At 41.9% G+C, this 27,159-nt stretch overlaps 1 protein-coding gene across 1 annotated transcript in view; it reads left to right on the top strand.

Moving 5' to 3' along the window:
- The first annotated feature begins 14,182 nt into the window (after positions 1–14,182).
- The window catches only part of LOC131354889 (prospero homeobox protein 1-like), a 29,968-nt gene continuing 16,991 nt past the window's right edge, over positions 14,183–27,159 (top strand). The window contains exons 1-3 of the mRNA XM_058392976.1: positions 14,183–14,974; positions 17,828–19,757; positions 23,330–23,435. Of these exons, the coding sequence (XP_058248959.1) occupies positions 17,896–19,757; positions 23,330–23,435 (1,968 nt within the window). The 5' untranslated portion in view covers positions 14,183–14,974; positions 17,828–17,895. The remainder of the gene's footprint in view (positions 14,975–17,827; positions 19,758–23,329; positions 23,436–27,159) is intronic.

Below are 27,159 nucleotides of genomic sequence, written 5' to 3'. Positions count from 1 at the left end.
ATGAAAGGAAACCGCATCAACTCTCACACCTTCACTGTCCTCATCCCATTAGCACGGCTTCTGCTCCAGCCACGTTTTGTAAATTTGCATATTCCGTGTCTTAAAATCGCCGCGGACGCCGGATCGCTTCAACCCCGGGACTGGGTCTAAGGAACTGTGTAAAAAAATAAGAGAGAGAGAGAGAGAGAGACCTCCCGGTGTCAGATTTTAGCAGGCGGTGATGCTAATTGGCCATTTTTCTCCATCTTTCAACTTGATTCTTTTGTTTTGTGCCACCTAGACGCAAATAAGCCAACACGTCGGAATGAATCAGCTCGGATTCTGGACGCGTATTTCAGTCAGTAATAGCTCTTAATGAGAGGAAATAGCGAGCCCAGGCTCCAGGCCATGCAGTCGCTTGCCAGGATATGTCTATTTATGCGAATGACAGTGTGAAAATACTTCATGAAAACATTCTGTTCTGACGGTTCCTTTGGTCGTAACCTCACCGTTTATTTAATATCTGTTAGCGGTGAGCTAATGGATGAGCGGGAGGACGAGTGAAATAACCCAGTCTTAAGCTTTCCTTTCACTCATCTCCTTAATGGAGCTGGAATGCAGACACCCAACACTGATCTCTTTTGTTTTTTTTTAAGTAACGTTAGCTAAGCCACGTCTTAATATCATTTTAGTCATATTAAAGTGCACTGGGTCTCCCCTGTCTTGTGGGACGTGTTACGCCCGTAGACCCGAGCGCGTTGCTTTTAATCTCGGTAAAGCTGTGGCGTCTCAATCTCCACACTCAGACCGGCAGTTTAAATAAAATCACTCTAATCCAGCAAAGCAAGAGAAATGAAATGGCACGGATTAAAAATAAGCATCAAACCCTTCTCCGGCTGTCTCTCTCTCTCTCGTCTATGCACAGCCACGTCTTCTTTTAGATCAAGTGTAGTTCTCAATCGAACATTAGTCAGCGTTACATGTTAGCAAAAGATGATATTTCAGTAATTCATTAAAAACTCTTCAGTTGAAGACGTCTTTACTTCCATTCCTGGACTTCATGTTGCCAGATCCCTCATTAGATAGAATAGAAATCTGTTGGTATCTATGTTGGAGGTCTGGAAAACCAACCAGATGCTGCTGCAAATTAACTCTGGAGAACAAAACACTCGTTTTTCCAAACACTCGTCATTCCTGAAAGATTATCAACTAAAACATTCTTCAAAAGGAAGGAAGCTCTTGTTCCGATCAATTCTACAGTCTAATCCGCTGATCTGCTGGTTACATGGTCTATGTGTGAAGCCTAGAAGTAGCCAGTCACTCGCTCTTGAGTTAGAATGGAGAGACAAGCTGAAAATTTTGAAAAATAATTTTGGAATTTGGAATTTTGGAATTTTTTCCCCAATTTTTTGAATATGAATTGTTTAGAAATGGCGTACCAAAGGCACTGGAATCCAAATCAGAATCCACAAGATAGAATTGGACCTAGAATTGACCACATCTGAAATCTCCAAAATGTCTCAAATTATAAAACGTCTGAATTTAGAATTGAAAACGTCTCAAAATTGAAGATGTCCCGAAACTAGAAATGCCTCAATTTAAAAACAAAACAAACAAAAAACGTCAGAACTGAAATCATCTGAAATTTGAAAATGTGTAGAATTGAAAACGTCTCAAATTAGAATTTAAATTGTCTCAAAATGAAAAATCAGAATGGAAATAATCTAAAAATTGAAAATGTCTCAGAATTGGAAACTTGTGGAATTGAAACCGTCTGAAATCAGAATTGAAATCATCTACCAACTGAAAACATCTCAAAATTGAAAATGTCCCAAAACTGGAAACGTCTCAAATTGAAAACGTCTGAAATCAGAAATGAAATCATCTAAAAATTGAAAACATCTGGAATGGAAAACGTCAGAAAATCAGAATCTCAGAATTCAGAATCAGAATTTGGTCTCAACATTAAAAATGGGTTGAAAATAGGATTGGAATAATGTAAAAATTGAAAACGTCTCAAATTGAAAACGTCTGAAATCAGAATTAAAATCATTGGAAAATTAAAAACATGTGAAATTGAAAACGTCTCAAAATGGAAAACGTGGAAATCAGAAATGAAATCATCTGAAAATTTAAAACCTCTCAAAATCGAAAATGTCCCGAAACTTAAAACGTCTCAATTTAAAAAAACATCTCAAATCAGAATTTAAACCCTCTCAAAATTGAAAAGGGTTGAAATCAGAATTAAATCACGTAAAAATTGAAAATGTCTCAAAAATTGAAAACGTGTGCGATTCAAAATGTCTTAAAATTAAAAATGTCCCAAAACTGTAAATGTCTCAAACTGAATTTAAATCAGAATTTAAATAAAAAAAGAAACAGAATTAAAATAATCTGAAAGTCAAAAACATCTGGAATTGAAAATGGAATTGAAAATAAGAAAGCACAGAAAACACTGAATTCAGATTCAGATTAATGTGTGCTGTTTACACTGCAGTGACACGTGTCACGTGAACAAACAAAATCCATCACCAGAGGTCAATGAAATGAGGGAGAAAAACAAACAGGATCTGTCTTATTTATTGTCTCCTAACGCCACATTTGAAGGAACTGCACCCCCCCACCCCCCACCCACACACACACACACACACACACACACTGCCACACTTGGTCTATTTTGACAGGTTGGATCCTGTTTTTTCAACTCATCCATTTTTTTTCTCTTCAGCACTTTGCCTTCATCATGATTTAGCCGTCTCTATGTATATGTATGTGTGTGTGTGTGTGTGTGTGTGTGTGTGTGTAGGGGGCTTGAACTGAAAAAGGTTAACACACCAGCATTGATATGCACAGTGAGATTAGCTTTAATCTTTAATCAGAGCTCAAGACCCCTGATGTCCTCGCCCTCTGAGTGTGTGTGTGTGTGTGTGTGTGCGAGATCCGAGGGTCTCCTGATTTGCTTTGCCCATTATCCAGTCTTTATGGGGAGCGCCGCTCCTGGTCGCTGAAGACCGAGTGTGAGTTAACAAGCGGAGAGTGACACTCGTTTAGAGAATCCATTAATCTCTTAATCCCTCTCTTTAGCATCTCAGACACATGAAACGATCCTCTCTCGCTCTCTCACTTCCTCCCTCTCGCTTTCTTCCTTTCACACTTTTACCCCCCTCATCTGTAGTTCCTTTTTCTTTCATGTGTCTGGTCTCACTGTGAAGGGATAATCTCCCTCCCTCGCTTTCTCTCGCTCCCTCTCTCTCTCTCTCTCTCTCTCTCACTCCGTCTTGTCAGTAGACGGTGAGAATATGAGCAGCGGGCATCGTTTAACCTGAGCGAACCGGCTCTCCGGGATCTCTGTGCTCGTCTTTTTGCGCTAAAAGACTGACGCCTTTTCTCGTTAGTGACTTCAATAAAAAGAATGGTGAAAATTTTGAAATGAAATATAACTAGAAACAGATAAAAACTCAATATATATATTAAAGGAATAGTCTCAGCAAAACACTCCAGGTCACGTTGGTCTAGAAAAATAATCCAACTCTAGCGCACGTTTTACTCCAGCTCACGTGTTATTCTTCAGTGAGTGTTACGAAGAGCCAGATTCAAAGACCCCCTGAAGCCATACACACACACACACACACACACGCACACACATCTGCGATTTCACTCTGTTCTCTCGACTTCCTCCGTCATGATGGACAGATTGTAATCAGCGACTATCACTGCCTGGGCAAACAGTAAAAATGGACCAAACACGACATCAAAGAGAACACGAGAAAACACACTGTCTCTGCTAGAGAGGGGAAGCTGCACTGGACACACACACACACACACACACACTATGACCTCACTGTGCTGAATACACAAGATCGAATCTGCTCTCTTTCGGAAGCTTCTGGAAGGCCGTGGAATAAAAGAAGGCCTTAGTCAGGCCTTACTCACTCATTCAAATAACACGCTTACACACACACACACACACACACTTTCTCTCTCTCTTTTTCTGTCTCTCTCTCACCGTACAGGAAGTGCTGCTATTTGTCCCAGTGTCCTCTTCGCGGGTCAGCGGCTGAAAAAACGCTCCTGTCACTTTCCCTGTGGGAGCGGCCAAGGTGACAAACACACACACACACACACTCTTCTAAGGTGGAGATTCCACCGGCTGAGTTATGGAACTCCCTTAGGGTCTCAGGCACGGCCATTAAACAAAACTGTTGTTGGGGAAAAGAGGGGTTTCTAAAACAGTAACCTAGACAAGCCCTGTAGGGACGAATCTCCACGAACCACACACTTGTTTTCTAACCTCGAGTAAAGAATAATGGAGTCCTCGTCGCTCGGCCGGGGCTACAGCTGATAGCTACGAATTCGTTTTCCGCCAATCCATGACCATTGTCTCACCTTTACCTTTAAAAGAATTTTTTTTTTCATAATCATTAAATGATACCGGGGTTCCAGATGTCCTTCAGTGTCATCACACCAAACAGACTTACATAGATATGGATTCGTTCCTTTTATAACATTATGACCACCTGCCTAATATTGTGTTGGTCCCCCTTTTGCTGCTAAAGCAGCCCTGACCCGTCGAGGCATGGACTCCACCAGATCCCTGAAGGTGTGCTGTGGTATCTGGCACCAAGATGTTAGCAGCAGATCCTTTAAGTCCTGTAAGTTGCGAGGTGGGGTCTTAATGGATCGGACTTGTTTGTCCAGCACATCCCACGGATGCTGGATTGCATAGAGATCTGGGGAATTTGTCAATTTGTTTGGAAAGTCAACACCTCAAACTCGTTGTTGTGGTCATCAAACCATTCCTGAACCATTTTTGCTTTTGCTGCACGGAGCATTATCCTGCTGAAAGAGGCCACAGCCATCAGGGAATACTGTTTCCATGAAAGGGTGTACATGGTCTGGAACAATGCTTAGGTTGGTGGTACGTGTCAAAGTAACATCCACATGGATGGCAGGACCCAAGATTTCCCAGCAGAACATTGCCCAAAGCAGGACACTGCCTCCGCCGGCTCGCCTTCTTCCCATAGTGCATCCTGGTGCCATGTGTTCCCCAGGTAAGTGACGCACACGAACCCGGCCATCCAGGTGATGTAAAGAAAATGTTATTCATCAGACCAGGCCACCTTCTTCCATTGCTCCGTGGTCCAGTTCTGATGCTCACGTGTCCATTGTTGGACTCGGTGGTGCACAGAGGTCAGCATGAGCACCCTGACTGGTCTGTGTCTATGCAGCCCCATACGCAACAAACTGTGATGCACTGTGTATTCTGACACCTTTCTATCAGAACCAGCATTAACTTCTTCAGCAATTTGAGCAACAGGAGCTCGTCTGTTAGATCGGATAAGCCTTCTCTCCCCATGTGCATCAGTGAGCCTTGGCCGCCCATGACCCTGTCTCTGGTCCACCACTGTTCCTTCCTTGGACTACTTTTGATAGATACTGACCACTGCAGACCGGGAACACCCCACAGTTTTGGAGATGCTCTGATCCAGTGGTCTAGCCATCACAATTTGGCCCTTCGTCAAACTCACTCAAATCCTTACACTTGTCCATTTTTCCTGCTTCTTACATCAACTTTGAGGACAAAATGTTTACTTTCAAGATACGAATGGTATCAAGATACCTTTCTCACTTATGTTCTTTTTCTTCTCTGGTTTGTCATCTTACAGTCATCATTTAAACTTTGAGTAAACGGTCAGAAATGTTACAAAGCTCTGACACCCTTAATAAATTTTTCTTAAACGCATTTCAAATTACTAGCAAGTGAGCCCCACTAATAGGGGATATTTTTAACATATTACTAAGAAGTAATAATTAATAATTAATCAGTGTAACTTGTCCAAACAGCTGTAGTCGTAAAGGTGCTTACATCTGACAAAATTCGTTTGCTTTTTATTCGTTCTTCCGGTTCTACTTGTGGTGTTGCCTTCAGATTGCTGACCTTTACAAAGCACAATGGTTTAAGCTCGTTCGGGTCAAAGGTCAAGCTGGTTCATCACTTTTCCAGACACGGATTGTAAAGAAAGACACGAGGCAGAATCTGCTCATTAAGAGGTGTTTATTTAACATGTTTATTTTAAACCACACACATATGATTTGACACGCCCACAAAACTCCATAAAAGGCAAAACACACACAAAGCTGAAAAAAAGACTGAATGGTGAAAGCTCTCAGCTTTGCTAGGGTGCCATTACTTTTGCTCAGACCGAACGGCTAGTATGTCTTTGTTTACGGATTAGTCGTGGAATTTCTACCTGCTTTGAGGTCTGAGAAAACATCAGCTAGTTGACTGGAAGCTACATTGCGTAAGGAGGGTTTAAATTTGCATCTAATTAGCATATTATAAATATTCATAAGAACGGGTGTTTTTAATGGGAGGAAGAGATTCTGGGCATAAAAATGTAACCATAGAACCTGTTAGCTCCTTTCGAGGAACCTTTTAAGGCTCTAGATGGAACCTTGTGGTTTCTTATTGAAAGCTAGAACCATGAAAATCCTCTAATGAAAATGTAAACAAATTAGGATTTTCTGAGTGAAGACATGCCATTAGTGTGTGGTTGATTAATTCGGGCTTATCACGAACGCTCCTGAGTTCTACCCACCTGTTTTTTAAATGTTTTTATGACTTGCGAGTGTTTTCTTTTCCTCACACCCTTTCTGGGCGTAACAAGCGTAGAGGGATCATAAAACGATTTCTCCGTCTCGTGTTCCAGAAATGTGATGTTTCCTCTATGGGGATCAATGTAATCACACACGTATACACTCAAACACACACACACACACACACACACACACCTGCCCGCATTGTTCAATCAAGTCTGGCACACGACAGGAAGAGAGTGTTTGCATCCTCCACTTAAGTGCCCCTTTCCTCCCACGATGACATCAGAGCGAACAGGAAGTCGTTGGAATGGAAACCCCCCGCACTCCGGCTCCCTCCCCCTCCAACTGTGTAAGGGTCCGAGCGAGACGTCCACATGCGACGTGACCCCCCACACAGATGCAGATCCTACGAAAGGCGCTCCGAGGCGGAAAGAGAAGGAAGGAGATGAACGGATGGATGGATGGATGGAACGGAGGGACAGAAGGGGACGAGGGGAAGCTTGGAGCGCTCCTGGTGGGCCATGGGGGGCAGGATGTTATGGTTTATTCAGCGTTTAATGTGGGCGTTTCCGACAAGGTGCAGAGTGCCCTCCTCACCACAGAAGGGGAGATTTATGACAGTGATGGCTGACGGCTCGCTTCTCCAGTGTGTGTGTGTCAGTCAGGGTACTTTTTGCCTGTGCCTCTGTATATACAGTGTGTGTGTGTGTGTGTGTGTGTGTTCTTGGCTGAATCCACTTCCACTTGCTCTGAAGGTCAGTAGTAGCGGTCCGTTCAAACCTGGCCTTGAGGATGAGGATGTCACCTCAGTCAAACTTCAGAGCTTGGAAAGTTTAAAAACAGCACACGCAGTCTGTACGTGACCTCTGACCTCTACTTTAAAGTCTACACTTATAGCACAATAGCGCACCAGGCTAATACGGTCTGGCAACCTGCTGTGGTGACGAAGCCAACAGGTAGAGCGGTGTAGCTCTGACCCCTGTGTTTTTATCTTGACCGCAGCCCCCTCGCTGGGCCTCCCATAAAAGTGTCGTCTGGCCCTTAATGCGTTTTCCACCGGGCTTTCACTCACTGATTTTGGCCAGGGCCTTGATTGATTTTTATAGCCCTGAGACTTTGTTATTGGAAGATATCTTAGCGGCTCCTCGTGATCTTGCAGCGCCGGTTAAATGAAACAGATGCAACACGCCCGCCCGCCTGCCTGCTCTGCCGCCCACCCGCCCCCCAGGGGGCAGTTGGAAAGTGTGCCGAACGGAATGAGCGTCAGTACAAACGCACCGGCGCTTATCTCTGTTATTCCATCGTCTAACATCTTTTTAAGCCCACGGATGGGGGAAAGCGCGAGGCAGGTCAGAGAGGTGGTGCGTCTGCGTCGTCCAGATGCAGCAGAAAAAGCACCTATATTTGGATGTTTTGGAGACGAGGTCGGGTGGAGAGGAACCCTCGGCCTGTAGGACCGGACTGTTCCACCGAGATGCTGGCGCTGGGGGGTCAGGAGAGCGGGTCACTAACGAGCCTCTTTTCAACACCTCGTCACATTCTGCTCCACAACAATGAGGGAATTTTTGATGGCTCTTTGTTTATTCACATAAAATTTTTTACTTTATTTTATCTTTTTTTTTAACCACAAATTGATTATATTCTGAAAAGAAATTCAGGCTATTGTGATAAATCAAGGAATCTTTTCTATCTGGAAGTTTAACCTTTTTGTAGAACTTTAAATTCAACTTCTTTTGCAAAACAAACAAACAAACAAACAAACAAACAAACAAACAAATAAACAAATAAATAAACAAATATTTTATTTACAATATTTTTTTATTGTATTTTAGTAGTTGTTCTACTATTTTTCAATTTTTTTTTATTTGAAAATAACCTGATAATTTAAAAAAAACGTAAAAAAGTAAATACTAAATTTATTTATTTTATTTTATTTTTCTTAAAACTGAAGGTAGCCTGTTTTGTCTCAATGTGGAAATCTCAGCTTTATTTGCTAAATAAATCACTAATTAACTAACATTTTATTTATTTATTTATTGCATTTTTTTAACCACAAATTGATTAAATATTTTAAACCACAAACTGAAACATTATATCCAGCCTCTTGCACTAAACAAAGAAACAAACAAACCATGTCATTTTTTAAAAAATCTCTTTTTTATTTCATATTATATTAGCAAAATATTTAAATTATGATTTTATCTGAAAGTCATCAGTCTCAATCTGTTAAATTAAATTAGGCCTCTTTTAAACTAACTCTTAAATTAATTACAGTTCGAGTTTTTAATCAGATGAAATAATACAATTGAGGCACTCTGAGCTGTGAAACTATTTATAATCCCATACAAAGTGAGGGAATTTTTTTTCTTCTAAATTTTATTTTTAATGTTTTTCCAGAGGACCGGTGTTTATGGCCTTCACATGATCTGTAATGACCTTTCAATAATGTCACACCCAGTGAGTGAGAGAGAGATAGAGAGAGATAGAGATGAGAAGGAAGAGCTAGGAGAGAGAGAGAGAGAGAGAGAGAGAGAAGAGAAGGAAGAGCTAGGAGAGAGAGGGAGAGAGAGAGAAAGAGAGAGAGAGAGAGAGAGAGAGAGAGAGAGAATGGAAAACTGTAAGGAAGTGAGAGAGGAGAGAAAAAGGAAGGGTGAGGATAGATAGAGAGAGAGAGAGAGAGAGAGAGAGAGAGAGAATGAGCATGAGAGCTCTTTGGCAACATCAGGCCCTATTTTAAGCCTCTGTGATAAGGCTGGATTGAGAAGGTGCTCAGCTCTTGGCCCTGTCCTGTTGTTGAGTTACTTTGAGACCTTTGACCACAGCACACTCACCTCAGAGCTGCCTGAGAGCTGCCGTGTGTGTGTGTGTGTGCATGTGTGTGTGTGTGTGTGTGTTTAGGCTGGTGAAGAGTAAACTGCACACACCACTTAAAAGAAAATAAATCAGTGTGATGAAGTGATATTCCGCCCTGAATCTCATTACATATATTTATACTGGGGTGTGTTTAGTGATTCTGGTGATGGATGGATGGATGGATGGATGTATAGATATATATGGATGGATGGAGGGAGGGAGGGAGGGATGGATGGATGGATATATGGATGGATGTATAGATATATATAAATGGATGAATGGATGTATGGATGGAGGGATGGATGGATGTATAGATATATATAGATGGATGGATGGGTAGTTATATAGATAGATGGATGGATGAATAGATAGATAGATAGATAGATAGATAGATAGATAGATAGATAGATAGATAGATAGATAGATAGATAGATAGATAGATAGAAGCACTTCAAGTACCGATGATTCAATTATTTAAGCGAATAAACGAAGTGTGGAATTGTTGCAGCTTTGCTTATAAAAGAGGGGTGGAGCCACCAGGCGACCAGTTCAGCGACATATTCGGTACAGAAGTATTGAAGACGTTGCAACAAATACTGGACATGATATTCCAGAATGCAATGCAGCTACACGGAATAATGTAATAAAGCGCTGCCGCATAATGAATGATGGAAACTCTAGCTTGCTGATGTTTGTTAGCCGTTTAAAGAAACTGAGTCTGATCTAAAACGAGTCTGTTGGCTTTCAGTGTGTTTCAGTGTGTCTGTTGGAGAAGCTTACACTGTATTTTACTGGCTGAAGATCAAATCTGAGCTGCTTTTTAGATGAACAAGCACTCGGAGCATCTCAGAGAGCAGAAATGGGTTCGAGATCAACATTTACTTTGAAGATTTTTCACATTTCTGTGTGAAAAAGCTAACCATTTTTGTCTTTTTTAGAACTTTTCTATGAATCCTAGCAGGTTAGAGAATATTAATCACCACTATAGAGTGAGACATGACAAAGACATTCAGTGCTAAACAACACAGACCCTGTGTGTGTAATTAATGTGGATGTGTTTGATTAGCTTCATTTAAAAATGTTTATCATAATAAAATATTACAGCAATAGACTTAAATCCAGTACACACTGTTCACCACATCATCTACATTTCTTAGCTGTACTGAACACGCCCTGCCTCGCCTCGCCTCACCTCGCCTCGCCTCGCCGATTACATCTGCCGTAGATGTTAATTGTGTACATTTTTTGATTGTCCCTTTAATTTGGCCCGTCTCTCAGTGATCCTGTGTGGAGAAATGCCGAAGCTTCACCTCCTGAGATTAAAGAACAAACGTGAGAAGCGAATAAACGCTTAGAAGCACACGAGCAAGTCTGATGAAAGCAGCACACAGAGTGTCTGATAAAGATCAGAGATCAGGAGACCATCTGCTTGTGTGTGTGTGTGTGTGTGTGTCTGTGCGTCTGTGTGTGTGTGTGTGTGCCCTTTTATCCAGTGCATGTGAGCTGTAGAGATAAACAGCTAGTTGGGCATCGAGATCGTTGGACATTAGAACCACTCCCTCCTTCCTGATTCACACACACACACACACTATAACTTCGAAACTAATGAGAGATACGAATGGGCCATGAAATGAGCATCATTCAGCCAGCCCTTGAAGAACATCTCCCTCTCTCTCTCTCTCTCCCTCTCTCTCTCTCTCTCTCCCTCTCTCTCTCATTTATCTGATTTAGAGGCCCACAGGGATGGCTGGAGGCTGTGTTTGGAGCTAAACTGGCAGTGCCACATGGTGCCAGCTCCTAAGGTCCTCCCTCTGGCCCACCACGTCTCTCACAGTCATGACCTCTGACCCACACAAGAGGAGAAACTCTGCCCTTAAACACACACACACACACACACACACACTGCATAACACAAGCTGAGAACACTATACTTGCTTCATTTGTTACTAGATAGATATCCCTAACTTTACCTTTGTGTATGTTTAACCTGTAGAACAATGCTTTTGTTCGAGATCTATAGCTCAATATTTGTATATGATTATCTCTATACAATGCCTATCTATCTATCTATCTATCTATCTATCTATCTATCTAATATGCTTTGCTAGATATAACTATCAGTATTTTATATACAATGCTACCTGCTCTAAGTCTCTCTCTTTCTCTCTCTCTCTCTCTGTATGTGTGTGTGTGTGTGTGTGTACCAGTATATCAACATTCTTATCATTAACTAGATCTACAAAGATCTACATATCCACATGCGCTATGTTTATAGAAATAAGCTTCGGGTTTCAGGTAAATCATTTTTCTTGCTTTGCATTTGGTTTGGATTCGAGTCGATTGTTGAGAATAATGCGCGCGCGCGCGGTGATAACGCACGCGCTTGTTTTTATTTTCATTTAACTGACTACTACTACTACTACTAATACTAATATTAATAATAATAATAATAATAACAACAATAATAAATGTCTCCCACATTAACTGGGTTGCGTGAAGGGCCTGTGGTCATCTCCTGTGCGCGCGCACACACATACACACACTTCACCGACAGCAGGATGGACAGCCCGAGGCGCGCGCCTCTGCGCGCTGCTGGAGAGATGTGCAGCGCGCGTGTCCGTGTGTCCGAATTGCACATAGTTAGCACAGGTGACGTACTATTTTGACAGTATGCGGTTTAAGGTTTTTGGGGGGACACGGCCGTCCTCGTTAACTCCCTGGACTTCTCTCTGGTTTCTTTTTTCTTTTTCCGTTTCCGGAAACCACCTCTCTCTCTCTCTCTCTCTCTCTCTCTCTATCTGTCTCTCTGTCTGATTTTAATGTCCTAGTGTAATGCGTGTTTTCCAGCCGGTGCGCACCAGAGCAGCTTGGGAGGGACGGGATGCAAAAAAGGCCAGAGAGAGAGAGAGAGAGAGAGAGAGAGAGAGAGAGAGAGAGAGAGAGCGGGACACCTGTTTTAAAAAAAAGAGACAACAAAAAAACATGGGGACGCACGAAAAGTTTGCTGACTTCGCGAGCAATTCATTTGTCCTCGAACACACTTGCTTGCGACATGGAAAAGAGACGCGCCTTTCCTTTTTGGCAGGAGTGGACAGCGAGACAGCGGGGAAAACAGCAGTTTATGAGTGGAGCGCTAAACAGGGGCATTACATTTGCTCTGTGAATCAATTCATCTCCCACTGAAGCTGTTCTGGCACAGCTTACCCCTCTCCAGGGCGGTGAAACAATTTACGCTCGTGCTCCCCCCCCCCTTATTATTATTATTATTATTATTATTATTATTATTATTATTATTATTATTATTAAAATAGTAGTAACAGTAGCATTTACATATAAGCTATATTCGACATTGCTCAATTCAATTCATTTAAATCTCTATTCTATTTTTTTATTTCCTTTAAATTCAGTAATGCTTGAAAATATATCAATACCTCAGTCTGTTTAAATTATACGCATACATTTTGATTTTATTTCAGTGGCTTAAGGAAAAGAATTAAAAGCTGATTAATACCCAAACAGTCCGATATTAGGACAAATGAAATTAGAAGAAAATCTGAAGCACGTGTGAATTCAAATATATCAGATTTATTTATATATATATATATTTCTTAAAAATCGTATTTCGTTACGGTTTTTGTTTGTTTTTGGTTCGTTTGTTTATGTGCAACTTTTTCGGTTAAATATGTTGAATAATATAATATAATATAATATAATATAATATAATATAATATAATATAATATAATATAATATAATATAATATAATGTGTAAATATTCTTCATCGTTCAATTGTCAGAAATTACATATTCGGATTGTTGTGAGCCTCAAATGAACACATTTATTATTATTATTATTATTGTTATTTTTAAATATCCGTAAACAAAATCCCGATGACTTTTCTTTTTAATGTTTAATCGCCAGGTTTATGCTCTCAAGCAAACAATTAATCGCAAGCGAAACAAAACAAACAAACAAATAAAATCCACACCGCAAATTGCGCACGGAACATAAATGATTAGTCGGGTAACACTTTCTGGACACTTTCAAATGTAATGGTCAGAGAGAGAGAGAGAGAGAGAGAGAGAGAGAGAGGGGTGAAAGATTAGGTGGAAATTTGAGACGGCGCTAGAACAAGCCGGAGCAAAGGAGTGTTTTTCATCGGCACGCATTCACTTTCGAGCTGCGCTTCACATCAAAAAACACAAAATACACATGCACAATTTCTAAACTAACCCAGCCCCCCACCCCCCAAAAAACAAAACAAATAGAAATTCTTGAGGAAAAAATCAGCAGAGCTCACGCTTGGGGTGAAGTACGGAGGAATAAAAGTTCTCAAAACGCGTCAGGGAGATTATTTGCACCTTATTTGCACACATCATTAAAAAAAGCCCTAAAGAGGTCGACACTCTAAAAACAAAAGTTTCTAAGAAGATGTTTTAGGGATTGTTTTTCTGTTTACATACCAAGAGAAGCTTTAAAAAAAAAAAAGTAACCAGGGTGCGTGTTTACACAAACTCTAATGAGGATGAGGATGAGGATGAGGTGCTGCTTGCGAGTACGTGTGCTTGTGGACCTTTGAGGAAAATTCATTTTAAATGTTTAACACGTGAGCTTTGTCTAAGAGCTACATTTCTTTTTTTGTAAGAAATACAAAAAGAACAAATAGTTTATTTTATTTAGAATATGTCTATTTTAGAATTTTCCTATAATATTTTTCCTGCCAGCGAAGATGACATATGAATGAATTAAAATGATTAGAAGCTGTAATAATTAATCGTCACTTTTATTAAAAAAAAAACAAAAAACAAAAACAATCCTTACAAGTCCTGTCCCCCTTTTTTTTCCCTCGATGATTTGTCAGGTAGGGGAGTTTTCTTTTCTTTTCCTTTTTTTTTCCTCCTCTCCAAGTCCTCAGAGCGCACCGACTTCCTCGCGAGCCACCGTCCGCGGTTCTTATTGGTAGGCGCGTGGTTACATCACAATGGCCGATTGTGACGCGGAGTTCTTTCCTGTTTCCTTCGGCCGCGTCTTTAAGTGGGTGCCTGCAGTCGGAGGAGCGCGTGCAGAGAGCGCTTCTTCTCCTCCTTCTTCTCCATCCGCCTTCTTTTGCTTCCTCCTCTCGTGCTTCTTCATCGCCACCGCACAGCCTGGCGCGCGCTCCCGGACACCCCGAGACACGCACTGAGACCGAGACACGCACAGACAGACACAGCTCCGTATTCCACAGAGGAGAAGAAATCTCTCTTTTTTCCCCCTCCTGTATATGTGTGTGCGTGTCGCGTTTACTCTTCTTTCACATCTCTCGCTCTCCCTCTCTCTCTCTCTCTCTCTCTCCCTCTCTCTCTCTCCCTCTCTCTTTCTCTCAAACACACACACACATACACATACACATACACGCACACACACTCATTTCCCACGCGCGTCGCTCGCTCCCGTTACTCGGGCAGAATATTTTGTCGCGCGGTTTTGATCCTCTTTCTTCAGAATAAAAAATAAAAAAGAGGAGGACATTTCCATTTCCCTTTCACGCTCCGTTTGCAGAGGTAAGTCACCCCCCCTTTTACTGAATATTACAGCTTTATTTTGCTTTGGTGTTTGTTGGTTCTTTTAATAAATTCGGAGCGCGAGAGGAAAATCTCCCGGTGGTATAAAAACAGAAGAGAAGGAAAAAGTAAGAAAGTCCGGAGTAGACTTCGAGCGCAGTGCGTTCTCTGAAATCTCAACGCAGGAAGAAGTTTATAGCGATGAGAAAAATAACAATCCTTCTGAAATCTGACTGATTAATAATAATAGTAATAATTAAAAATATTGTCAGTGTTATTATTAATAGATATTTTTTAAAAGATCATGACGTCGTTTGTCATGGACATGTTTAAGGCTGTTGGTCATGAAAGTCTTGTCTACACGGTGTAGTCTCGCCGTTACGCGTTACACACACACACACACACACACCTCGCGTCTCTCCGCTGCGTGTTAGCACGCGCACGCCGCATTTCTGAAGCCGCGCGTCTTTCTGAGGTTTTTTTTTTTTGCTTTGCGCACTTCTCCCGGAGTTCTCACGGTGTTCCCGAACCGATCCGTCCCCTGTCCCATGAGATCACCCTGTCTGCACCCGTTCAGGCTCACTCCAGCTCAATCCCCGTGTGGGGTTTAGTGTCTGGGTTCGGGTTAGATACTTTATCACACCTTTGATCCCGTATCCATGCTGAAAAGTGAGAAGCGAACAGACGCGAATATTCAGTATCTATCACACACCGAGTTAAAACTGGAGCAGATTTCAAACCCTGAATGTCAGACTTAGGGAAACTTTTGTGTGTGTGTGAGTGTTTTAATCATTTTGCTTCTCGCAAACTCTCTCCAGTGTTAGCGATGTTTTTTTTTCTTGTCTCTCTCTGTCTTTCTTTCTCCCTCCCCTTCTTCACGCAGTGTTTGTCAGTTTCAATAAATACAACCGAGAGGAAGTTGGAAGTTCTCAATCCTCTGGCTTAGTTCCTCGTTTGTAATTCCGTGAAATTTTTTTTTTCTTTCTTTTTTTTTTTTTTTTGCGCCGTGTGCGCATGCGCGGAGACAGGGAGACAGGTGCGCTGTGACGAAAGACAGGTGCTGGAAGCCGCCTCGCGCCTGATAAAGGACAACCTAGCGCATTGTTTAGAAGCTCCGTCTTGTTTTCTTGTGCGTAAAACGGACGACCTTCGCCTTCATCCATCCATCCATCCGTCATCCGTCTGTTATATAAACACAAAAAGTGTTTGTCCCGGTAATAAAACAGAAAAAAAGAAGTGCTGATTGATTGCACGCGTCCTAACCGGAATACGCATTTTATAAATATTGTCGCTTTTTAAAACTAATTGTTTTTTCGCTAAAAATGCGTAATTTAAATTTTTGCGTAAAAAAAAATCTAAAAAATATTTCTAAAAATATGCGCCCCTTTTCCTCCACGGTGTTAAAGCCCCATAGTCAAGTTCGCACTGGATTTGTTTGTCTTCCAACCCGAATTATTGTCTTTTTTGTTTTTTTTAGAGAAAATGAAATAAATGCTTTAATAAAATAAGGGAAAGACAGAGAGAGCGAGAGAGAGAAAGACAGATAGAAAGAGAGAGAGAGAGAGAGAGAGAGAGGGGACATGTGATTGTGTTAAGATTCTTTAGTTTACATAAACTGACATTACTTTGTTTTAAAATCTCAGTATCATCATAAGCAATGTTCATTTAACTTATTTAATTTAATTAATTAATTAATTAATTAATTAATTAATTTAAATTATTATTTTTTTCTTTTTTTTGTACAATAAATTATTCCTTCGGGTTTTGTAAGTTGCAACTCCTTACATAAACTCTTACACCGAGGATCTCCTTTAGATTTGCTTTTTTCCCCTTATGGAAGAATGGAAATAAAAGAAAAAAATAAATAAAGTTAATTAAAAATAATACTTCAGTAGATGATCGATCTTTCTAGGTCATTCGATCATATTTATTTATTAATCTGTTTGTTCTTATGTATGACAATTGATTAGAAAATCTTTTACACAGTGAGACATTTAAAGATCTCAGGGACTGAGCAAAAAAAAATATTTTTCATTCATTATCAATATAATATATCCCAGAACTTTTTGGAGGGTTTTGTTTAAAAAATGAAAAATAAATAAAATGAACAGTACACAATGATATCCAACGCCATCGTTTTTTTCTTGCAATATTCAGCATGATTTGTATCCTTCATAAGTTTTTTTTTTCAATGCCCTCACCAAGCTAATCCTAGACAAATGAGGACAGTAGAAAGGCGATTAACATAAATTTATGCAGATTTTTCTTGTTGATGTTGTTTTTCATGCGAAGTGACAATTGTTGCTTTGTTTTTGTTACTAGGGCAGTATACACAATGTAGGACTTTGCTCATGTATGCAAAGCTGAGGTGTTAAACACCCCCCTTCCTCCATCCACACCCACCACCATACATCCATTTTCTCTCTGCTTGGACTTCCTGTTCCAGTGTTCTGACCAAATTTAATCAAATTTCCTGTTTGCAAATGCGTATGTTCAGGATAATTTGCGATAAACCAGCTTTGTCTTACTCAGCCATATTTAAGAGATATTTGCAACATACACACTTTTAAAATTTCGACTAAAGCTGTAAATATATAAACATTATGTTGAGAAAACAGGTGTGTAATATCCTTAGTAGAAAATATTATAATATAATAATAACAATAGTATTGTAATTTATTGTGCATTGTAATTAATACATTTACAATGTACAGTGTTTACAGGGTATCGCTAATCCAGACCCTCATATAAAACAGGTTTAAACCATTGTTAAATTATACTAAAAGTTATTTTATTACAAATAAAATGCTGATCATCCATGTTTTGTGATTTTGTTCCCTGTCCTTTTGGCAGGTCACAGGAATTTACCAAAAGAGTGTGATCCCTGGCCTTTGAGAAATGGCTCAATAGTAGCACCAGGGATGCCGGACCATGACAGTGAGTCCCTCCTAAACCGACAGACCAAAAGAAGACGAGTGGACATCGGCGTCAAGAGAACCGTGGGCTCGACCTCCACGCTGACATCAGCAGCTTCTACTGACTTCATTACCAGCCGCACAATTAAATCCGCCAACATCTTTGGGGCCATGAACGCCCATCATAGCGGAGAGCAAGACATTCTGGAGTGTCAAGGGGTACAACTTGGACATGGGGACTCGAACGAGACCAAGTCCAATGTGCTCCGGAAGCTTCTCAAGAGGGCCAACTCATACGAGGACGCAATGATGCCTTTTCCCGGTGCTACCATCATCTCACAGCTGTTAAAGAGCAACATGGCAAAAAATGGTGCAGGGGGAGGAGTAGAACCGGGGTTCCCTAGTAGTGCTCTCTCCAGCACAGGATCCGAGGTGCCCCAAGAGGATGCGTGCAGTAACTCATCCCAGGAAAGCCCTCAGGAGTGTCTCTCGCCGTTCAGCCGCCCAACTCTGGGTCATTTTGACGTCGAACGACTTAATGATGAACACCTCCGAGCTAAGCGAGCTCGTGTGGAGAACATCATTCGTGGAATGAGCCACTCGCCCAATGTAATGATGCCATCAAACTCCAGCTCAAGGGAACGAGAGCGGGATGGCGAAGGGGAACCTGAAGGTTCCCAGCAGCCTTCCAGCCCACGAGAGGGCTATCGCGAGAACAAGCGCAAGCAGAAGCTTCCTCAGCAGCAGCACAGCTTCCAGCAGCTGGTGTCAGTGCGCAAGGAGCAAAAGGTGGAGGAACGCAGGCAGCTTAAGCTGCAGCTTGAGGACATGCAGAAACAGCTGCGCCAGCTGCAAGAGAAGTTCTTTCAGATTTACGACAGCACTGACTCTGAAGGGAACGACCCAGACCATGATGGAGGGAACCTCTCCGAAGACAGTGCTCGCTCCGATGCTGGGCTCATGGACGGAGACGTCGATGAGCGCCCCATGCACGATTCTGCTGCCGATCGTTCTGATAACGAGATGTCAGACTTGGACCCGGGTCACTTTCTGGACAGAGCAAGGGCACTGCTAAGAGAACAGGCCCTTCTGGATGGCGAGAAGCCCAAACGGGAGGCCTCGATGAGGGGCAAAGGTCCGACCTCTATGCATGCAGAAGGCAAGCATTTGGCAGAGACCCTAAAGCAGGAACTGAACTCTGCCATGTCTCAGGTGGTAGACACCGTAGTGAAAGTCTTTGCGAAACCTCCACGGCCTCTCCCGCAGGTGTTCCCGCCGCTTCCTGCACCTCAGGATCGTTTTAGCGTTAATGGGGACAACCCCAACTTCCACACAACCAATCAGCGCCTGCAGTGCTTTGGAGATGTCATAATCCCCAGCCCACACGAGTCATTTGGTGGAGTCCCGCTCCCCAGTGCCAATGATCAGACAGAGGCACTGCCTTTAGTGGTGAGGAAGTCTGCAGCTGAACATCACCACCAATCCTCAGCAGTGGGTGCTCATGGTGGCCACCACCATCCCTCCCTCCATCCCTCTTCCCTGTCAGCCAACATGGGCTTCAGCCCACCATCTTTCCGTCACCCATTCCCCCTCCCTCTAATGGGGTACCCTTTTCAGGGGCCGCTTGGTGCCCCGTCGATAGGGTACCCGGGCAAAGACAGAGGCTCACCTGATTCCATGGACCTCTCACGGGAGACCACCAGCTTACGGACCAAGATGGCATCCAACCACCATATGGGGCACACCCGGTCCTGCTCGCCTACCCACCCAGGGAGCACAGCTGAGAGTTTGTCTCTGTCACTCATTAAGTCAGAGTGTGGAGACCTCCAGGACATGTCTGACATCTCGCCATACCCAGGGAGTGCAATATCCTTTTTTCTAGCATTAACTAAACATTTTGCTTAAACTCTGTTTGTAATGTTGATATTGAAACTGGGGTTTCCCCCTTAAAAAAAAAATCTGATGTGTTGCACTTGTAGAACTGAGGAATGGCCTTGGTTCTCCTAAATGTCAGAGGTGATAGATCTTTTCAGCTAGTAGATGGAGCATTTTAAAGTGCTACTCACTTTACCATCCTCTGTTTAATTGTGTACTCTAGGTACTCAGCTCAGACCTCCACTATTGATTCCCTGAGTGGCCTCCTATAGGCTTTTTGTTAAGTCACTCTAGCGTCTCTATTTCCCACTCAAATTCTTTTTTTCCATCAACTCTCCTGCTTTAAGACATAGATTTAAATGTGATTAGGTCCCTCAAATTTCCATAGTCTAGATGCCCTCATGATAAGGGTATAAAGGTTTCAGGTAAGTTCCTGAACATAGAATGATTCTCTTGCTAAAGGGCCTTGTGTTTCAGGCTACCGTTTTAAGCTGAAATACATTCTAGCACCTGTACACTTAATAAGCCTGGTGCTTCAACAGGATCATCACTGAAACTTAAATTTACTCCAAGAGATTCAAAATATTTTTAGCTCCTCAGGGTATAATTTGGCATCGACCATGACAGATGTTTTTGTCGTCAAACTTTGAGGTTCATTCGAGGACTCAAAGTCTAACCTGCTGTCTGTTTTTTATGACTGACAGGTTCCACCTCTCTCAACCCTCATCATATCCTATTATAGAGAAAAAAAAGATGGAGGAACAATTATCCCTTCTTTTTATTTTCCCCCCTTTGGATTCATAAAGATCGGTCAACAACCTGAGGGCCCTCAGCTGTTGCTTGGCAGCCAAACAATCTCTCTCTCTCTTTTTTTTTCTTGTCTTTTTTCCCCTTCCTTTCTTTTCTTTGAAGCAGGCATTAACAGGTGTTTGCGGCTGTATGTTTGTCTTTCATTACACTGCCTCGTCTTGTCTGGCGAGCCAAGGGCCCTACGCTCTCCACAGCCGCCCCATCAAGAAAGCGGCACGAGAGGAATAAAGGAAAAGAGAGATAGAAAGCAATTAAAGCAATGACCGTACGCAGCGGTTGCTGTGCGTTTTTATGTAGCAATTTTAAAAAATCACCCGAAATGGTTAGGCCGTAAAGAGAAAATGAAAAAGAAACGGTGGAGTGGAACGCAATTTTATATTTCGACTGATAATTGCTAGTAGCATGTGCTTAGTTCAAGGTGTAGTTACAAAACAAAACAAGCTAGCAAGTCACACAGGTACAAAGAAAAGTGCACGTAGCCCTAAATTGTTACACTAATGACATCTGACTCTTGATCTGGCGGCAAAAACGAGTATAAACAAGCTGCCTGATAGTCCGAGGAAACGCAGGTAGGATTATGGAGCTTCCTTTACAGATAGTACATCAGGTCCGGATGGAGAAATGATAGAAGGATAGGCGGTAGGCACGCTGGCCTGAATATAGGGTCTAAGTATGCTTGAGGAAAGTGCTAGAAATGGAAACGTTATTTGGGTTTGAAATGCGCTTTAGGCATGGTATATTCAAGATTAACTAAAGGTATGAGAGAGAGAGAGAGAGAGAGAGGTGGGGGTTGGATTTGGGTTTGTTTGGGATTTTGCCTGCGAATGGGGTTAGAGACGTGTTGGGAATGGGGTTAAACTGTGAACACTCGGGCGGAAACGGGGTTAGCATGGACTCAGAGATGGGGGTAATAGTTCGGAAGCAATTAGGATGAGATTACGGTTCTGGTTGTGGACGAGAGACAGTTATGTGATATTATGTTTGGGGACAGCGTTCGCGTATTGTGACATGGCCAGCAGCGGCAGGTGAAAGTTTTTTCCCCCCCAGCGTGACCACTAGGATACTGGCGGCCAGTCTGTTTGACAGACACACAAAAGGGTCCAGAGCTGGTTTCAGAAGAGGCAGGGCCGGGGAGGAGGGTGCGGAGGACTCTTTGTCTGGCAAAATCGCATAATCAGCCATTTTGTTGTGTGGCGGAGGTTAGGGCAGGAGAACGTCCTCTGCAGGAATGTCACACTCGGTGCCCGCTTCGCACTTACAATGCGTTCTTAGCTTAAATAGATTATTGATGAATGCAGAACGCATGGTGGAAAAAGTGCAGATCGGACTGAAACACCCAGACGACTGGCCAAGCAGTTTTTCGGCTTTTCCTCCCACGCGAAAGTGAAAACACTGATAAACCGAAGCATCTCGTCTCTTCACCTCATCGCATCACGTCTCATCTCATCACGTGTAAAAAGTTCCGTTTGTGTGTTAATCGAATTATGAACCATAGCCCATAAATTATACTTAAGTAGTCAGCTAGTGCCACTTTTTTCTTCTTCTTCTTCTTCTTCTTCTTCTTCTTCTTTTTTCCCCCCACTTGAATCATATCACTATAAAGGTTCAAAGAGATTACCCTTCCATAAATACAGCTCCTATTGCTAAGTAATTAGGGAGAGAGAGAAAAAAACACCCCTCTAGCGTTTAATTTCATTGTTGCGTGTTACGCTGCAAACGTGTAACTTTTATTTGTGCTCCCCAGTGATAAACTTGTCATCAGCTTTCATGTTGAAATGTAGTTTTTTGTGGTTTGTCATGATCCATTCATTCACGGCGCTGAATGAAGTAATGCTGCGAAAGAAAAGAGCAGCTTGTCCCTCTTTCATTCTCTCTGGCCTTTGTGCTCATAAAGCAAGACCAGATGGTGAGAGAAAAAGGGAGAGAGAGTGTGTGTGTGAGAGAGAGAGAGAGTGTGTGTGTGAGAGAGAGAGAGTGAGAGAGGGTGGGTAAGACAAAGATGCGCTTTTCCAACTAAGCCCCCCCCCCACCCCCCACCCCTTTCTCTTTTTCTCTCATTTCTTTTTTTTTTCTCTCCCTCAATTATGTGAAGTACTCCACTCGTGGTCGGCCTGAATCCGCATTATCTTTGAATGTGTGCACACTTTATAAGACTTGTTTATGTTTTTGTGATTAGCCGTATTTACATGACAAACGCGTCATTTTACAGTCGTATCGCCACTTCAAAGGGACGTCTTTAGACGCTCTTCCGCCGGCCCCTCGAACCTCCCGGCCGAATCGTTGCCTACAGAAATGAAATGGGGTGGTAAATGTGCTGTCACGATGCCATGACAGGAGCTCAGGCTGCAAAAACGAGTGAGCGGGTGTCGATTTCAAGACGGAAATTCTGCCTAATTTCAACAAAAGTGACGAAAACAGAGGAAAAAAAAAACATTGAGGTTCTCAGGCTTTTTTGTCATTCCCCCCGAGGCCTTCTCAAAAGTGCTTACCGCTGTATTTGTAGGTGACATGCAAACAATCTCTCACTCTTTTACATCTGAAGGAGGAGGTTGGCTGAGGCTTAGGGCTTAGGGAAAGACGTTGCTCGCTTTGCCTGCGTAATGGCTTTCTCATGTAAAACTGGCTTTTCTGCGGTGGTATATTGGCCGTGACGGCGCAGCACCTTGAGTAATGATGATGACAATGGCAAGCAAATCCTGCCTGCTCTCTTTGCTTGGGGCTCGGCTGCTTTTCCTTAACCCACTCATTTGCACATTCAGGAAGGGCTTTCCCCCAACCACCTGAAGAAGGCCAAGCTCATGTTCTTCTATACCCGGTACCCCAGCTCCAACATGCTCAAGATGTTCTTCTCTGACGTTAAGGTGAGTGCACAGCCATCGACCTTGACCTTTAACGTTCGAATTGTTACATTTTAAAATAAAATCAGGGGCGGGGGAAGCGTGTGTACATGGTGTCGGCTTACCTCACTTGTCCAGGTGAGTTCACTTACAAACGTTGGGCAGCCCACTGGTGGCGTTAGGGAAATGTTAAATGCCACAGCTGTTGCTATTGGTCAAGGCCAGTGGAGATTAAATCTGAGGGGAAAAAAAGCATACCAGCACGAGCCGGGGCAGCTGCAAGGCAGGTAGGTGAGTGGGCGGTTGGGTATTTAGACAGTAAGACGGATAGGATAGGATAAGCACGAGCGTGCAGTATAACAAGCTGAAAGGTTCGGGAATCAGTTCCGATATCCTGATGATCTAATTCGTCCAATTTCCCAAGATCCTCTCAAGCAGGTTGATTAAAGTTTCACAGGACACAGGGTGTGTGTTATGTGTGCACTAAAACCCTGTGACACATTCAGGCCATCTTATTCAAATGAACCAACAAACTTCCTCTTTTTCCACTTTGCCCACGGGGAACTAGTACAGAAGCAACAAACAACACCTAATCCCATGGTCTAACCTCCAATTATATCAGCCATGCCAAGATTTGCCTTTGTAAATACATTTTTTAACGATCCAACTCATGTCTCATTTTTCACAAGGGTTCTTTGCGGAAAGAATTCATTTTCATTCTGGTTACACCAAACTGAGGACTTTTCTGATGAGAAAGATGAATGATTTACTTTAAGCTCTAATTAGAGTAACAGCGTCGATTTGAGAAGAAGAGGAAAGTGCGCTAGCTTCTTCTCGTGATCCTCAGGAAATCGAACACTTCACTCATGGAACGGTCCAAATATTTCAGAGGGGTGATCATATCGGTTACCTGAATACGATCACCCCTGTGAAATATTTGAAACGTGCCACGTTTTCGATTTCCTGAGAATGCACTAAAATGTGCATTAAACCGTTAATGGAAAGGTATGTCGGGGTGACGGAATCTTTAGCTGTATCTTTAAACCGTCTTTAACCTATAGTTAGTTCTCCTCAGTCCGCCAAGTTTTAACCAAGCCTTCTCTTCCCTTTAATGAAACTCTTATCAGTCTTTCACCTCTGTGAAAGCCATTTCAGCGTAAACAAACCATTTCCCTATTTCCCACCGACGCTTAGCATGCAGGCCTTCAGCGAGTGCCACTTTATCAGAGCTCACATCTTAAAGGGAAAGTTGATTCACACATATACATATATGCAAACGCGCAAACATTTCCCTACGTTTCTTTTTCTTCTTCTTCTTCTCCTTACAGACAGTATTTCCCTGATGCTGTCCACATTCGGCATATTGTTCATGAATAATCTGATTTGAAGTGCTGTAAAATCCTCAGCACGCTCCTATACAACACAAACGAATAATTTCCTTGAATTAAATCATCAAATTATGACATAAGGTAGGATAATGGTCCTCTGAGTGCATCCGAACCCCACAGACCCGTTTTCCATAATCCTCGCTAGCATTAAGGTTGTGCTTAATTGAACTAGATTAACATAACACCGAAACAAGGTCAAATTGTTGGCAGCGTTCGGCTCTGCGCGGCTTTGTTCGCGACCGCATCGTGGAACAATAGACGGCATGGATTTTATCTTTTTCTTTTTTTTTCTCAAACACCCCCCTAACATCCCGTAATTCCATTCTCATGGGGATCGGACACTGTCCTTATAATAGTTATTCATTAGTCATTCATTATATTTCCATATCTCATGAATATCAATGCAGGGCATGTTGCATGTTAAAGACGACCCTCTGTCTTAATAGGCTCTGATTATCCAGAGGATAAGAACGGTGGGAACGCGACGTTCTCCTCGGTTTCGTTCGGTTTTTCGTCACCGATCCGAGGTCGGTAACAACATGACCCTGGAGCGAACGGACACTCAAACACGGAGCCTGCTAATTGGAGCAGTTAGAGACCTGTTGACTTTTGACCTGCGTGGATAGAGTTAGTTGGAATTAGTCACACGTCAGAAAGTACAACCAGAGCCAGCTTTTTCTGAGAGAATGCTCGTCTTTTGTTCTCTAACGAGACGCATTAGCCAATATTAAAGTTATTAAACTTCATTAAGACTCAGATAGTGAAGGAGGGGGGAATCATTCTCATTGGGGAATCATGATTCGGTTACAAAATTTGGCAAAAACACAAAATGTGGTTAATTGTCTTCCGTGCTAATGGCATGATGATGATGATGATGATGATGACTTAATTTTTCTTAATTAATCATTTACTTTTTGTCTAACCTACATATAAATAAAAGTACAGTTCATTTAATCATTGCCAGTAATCCTTTTTAAATTTAAATGTATTTTTTATTTTTTTAATTTAAATTAAATTTTTAATTTAATTAATTTAAATTATTTATTATTTATTTTTTATTTTTCTAAATTAGAAATAAAACAGATACAATAGGAAGAAACTCATAATTTAAAGCAAAAAAAAAAAATAAATAAAAAATATTAAAATAAAAGCAGGTGACGAAAAATATGCAGAGCTAGTCAAGAAATATTTTTTAAAGAAAATAACAACAGTAATTTAATTAGAAATAAAAATCGAATAATAAAAAAATTAATAAATTAATTAAAATAAAAACATTTCTTTTTAAAGTAAAAATGAAACTTAATGAAAGAAGTTTGAACAGCTCGGCAGGTGTTTTTTTGGTATGTTAGCAAGCTAGCTAGCTGATTTTAAACTCTCCATGGTGGGTGTGTTCTGCATTTTTTGACTTAAGCATAAAATGTGTTAACGATATCTATTATTTGTAAAAAATAAATTGTAAATATATGAGGAATCATAAAGCTTTCACATGGAAATGATCGTGTTCTGTTCCTGCTTATTGGAGAACTTGGAAGGAAGTGCTAAAACTTCCACATCATTCAGGAGACATTGATTTTACAGTCAAGTTGAATGGCAGGGTGCCAAAACTTTTACACCTCTGAGAAATATACATTATATATCCCATCACGTAGTGGCTTTGTGATGAAAATGCTGGAGAGGGATGTTTTTTCCCTCCTCTTTAGTTCTTCAGCAGGAAGTGTGTGTGTGTGTGTGTGTGTGTGAGATATGGTTTAATGCTGGCGCATGATATTACAGATATGGAGGTAAAAGAAAAGTACACAGATGACTTCAGAGTGCTGGACTGTACAGTAATAACAATGCCTCCCCACTCATCTCACACACACACACACACACGTTCTCCGTCTTTCTCTCACACTTTTTCGCTCTCCGGTGGTGTGACAGGAAAGGTCTTTGTTGTGAGTGATGAGGTCATTGTCAATGATTTAGAGCTCATCATAAAGACACACACACACACACACACACACACACACCCGTCTGTCAAACCACATGCTCAGGTCGAAAGGGCTAGGCCAGATCGGACAGACCTCCTCATGATGGTCACTCACTTGTCTGTTTTTCGAGACACTTTTTCCCCTCTTGTCTGTTTCCTTTTTTTCAGTCACTGAAGCCGATTAAAGATATGAAAACACGTGGAAACAACAACGATCGACTAAATAAATGACACAACAAGTGGAGAGACAGAGAGATTTCAGTTCATGCGCAGTTAATCTGTTCAGCAAGAGTGAGAGACTAGCTAAGCAGCTGATCGTTTATGCTAGAACTGATTGAGCTAGTTTGGAAATGCTAGCATCTAACTTTCTCTCTCTCTCTCTCTCTCTCTC

The sequence above is a fragment of the Hemibagrus wyckioides genome, linkage group LG06, assembly GCF_019097595.1.
Source record: "Hemibagrus wyckioides isolate EC202008001 linkage group LG06, SWU_Hwy_1.0, whole genome shotgun sequence".
Lineage (NCBI taxonomy): Eukaryota > Metazoa > Chordata > Actinopteri > Siluriformes > Bagridae > Hemibagrus > Hemibagrus wyckioides.
Note: the sequence above shows the minus strand (reverse complement) of the source record. Positions and strands in the feature narration are given on the sequence as shown.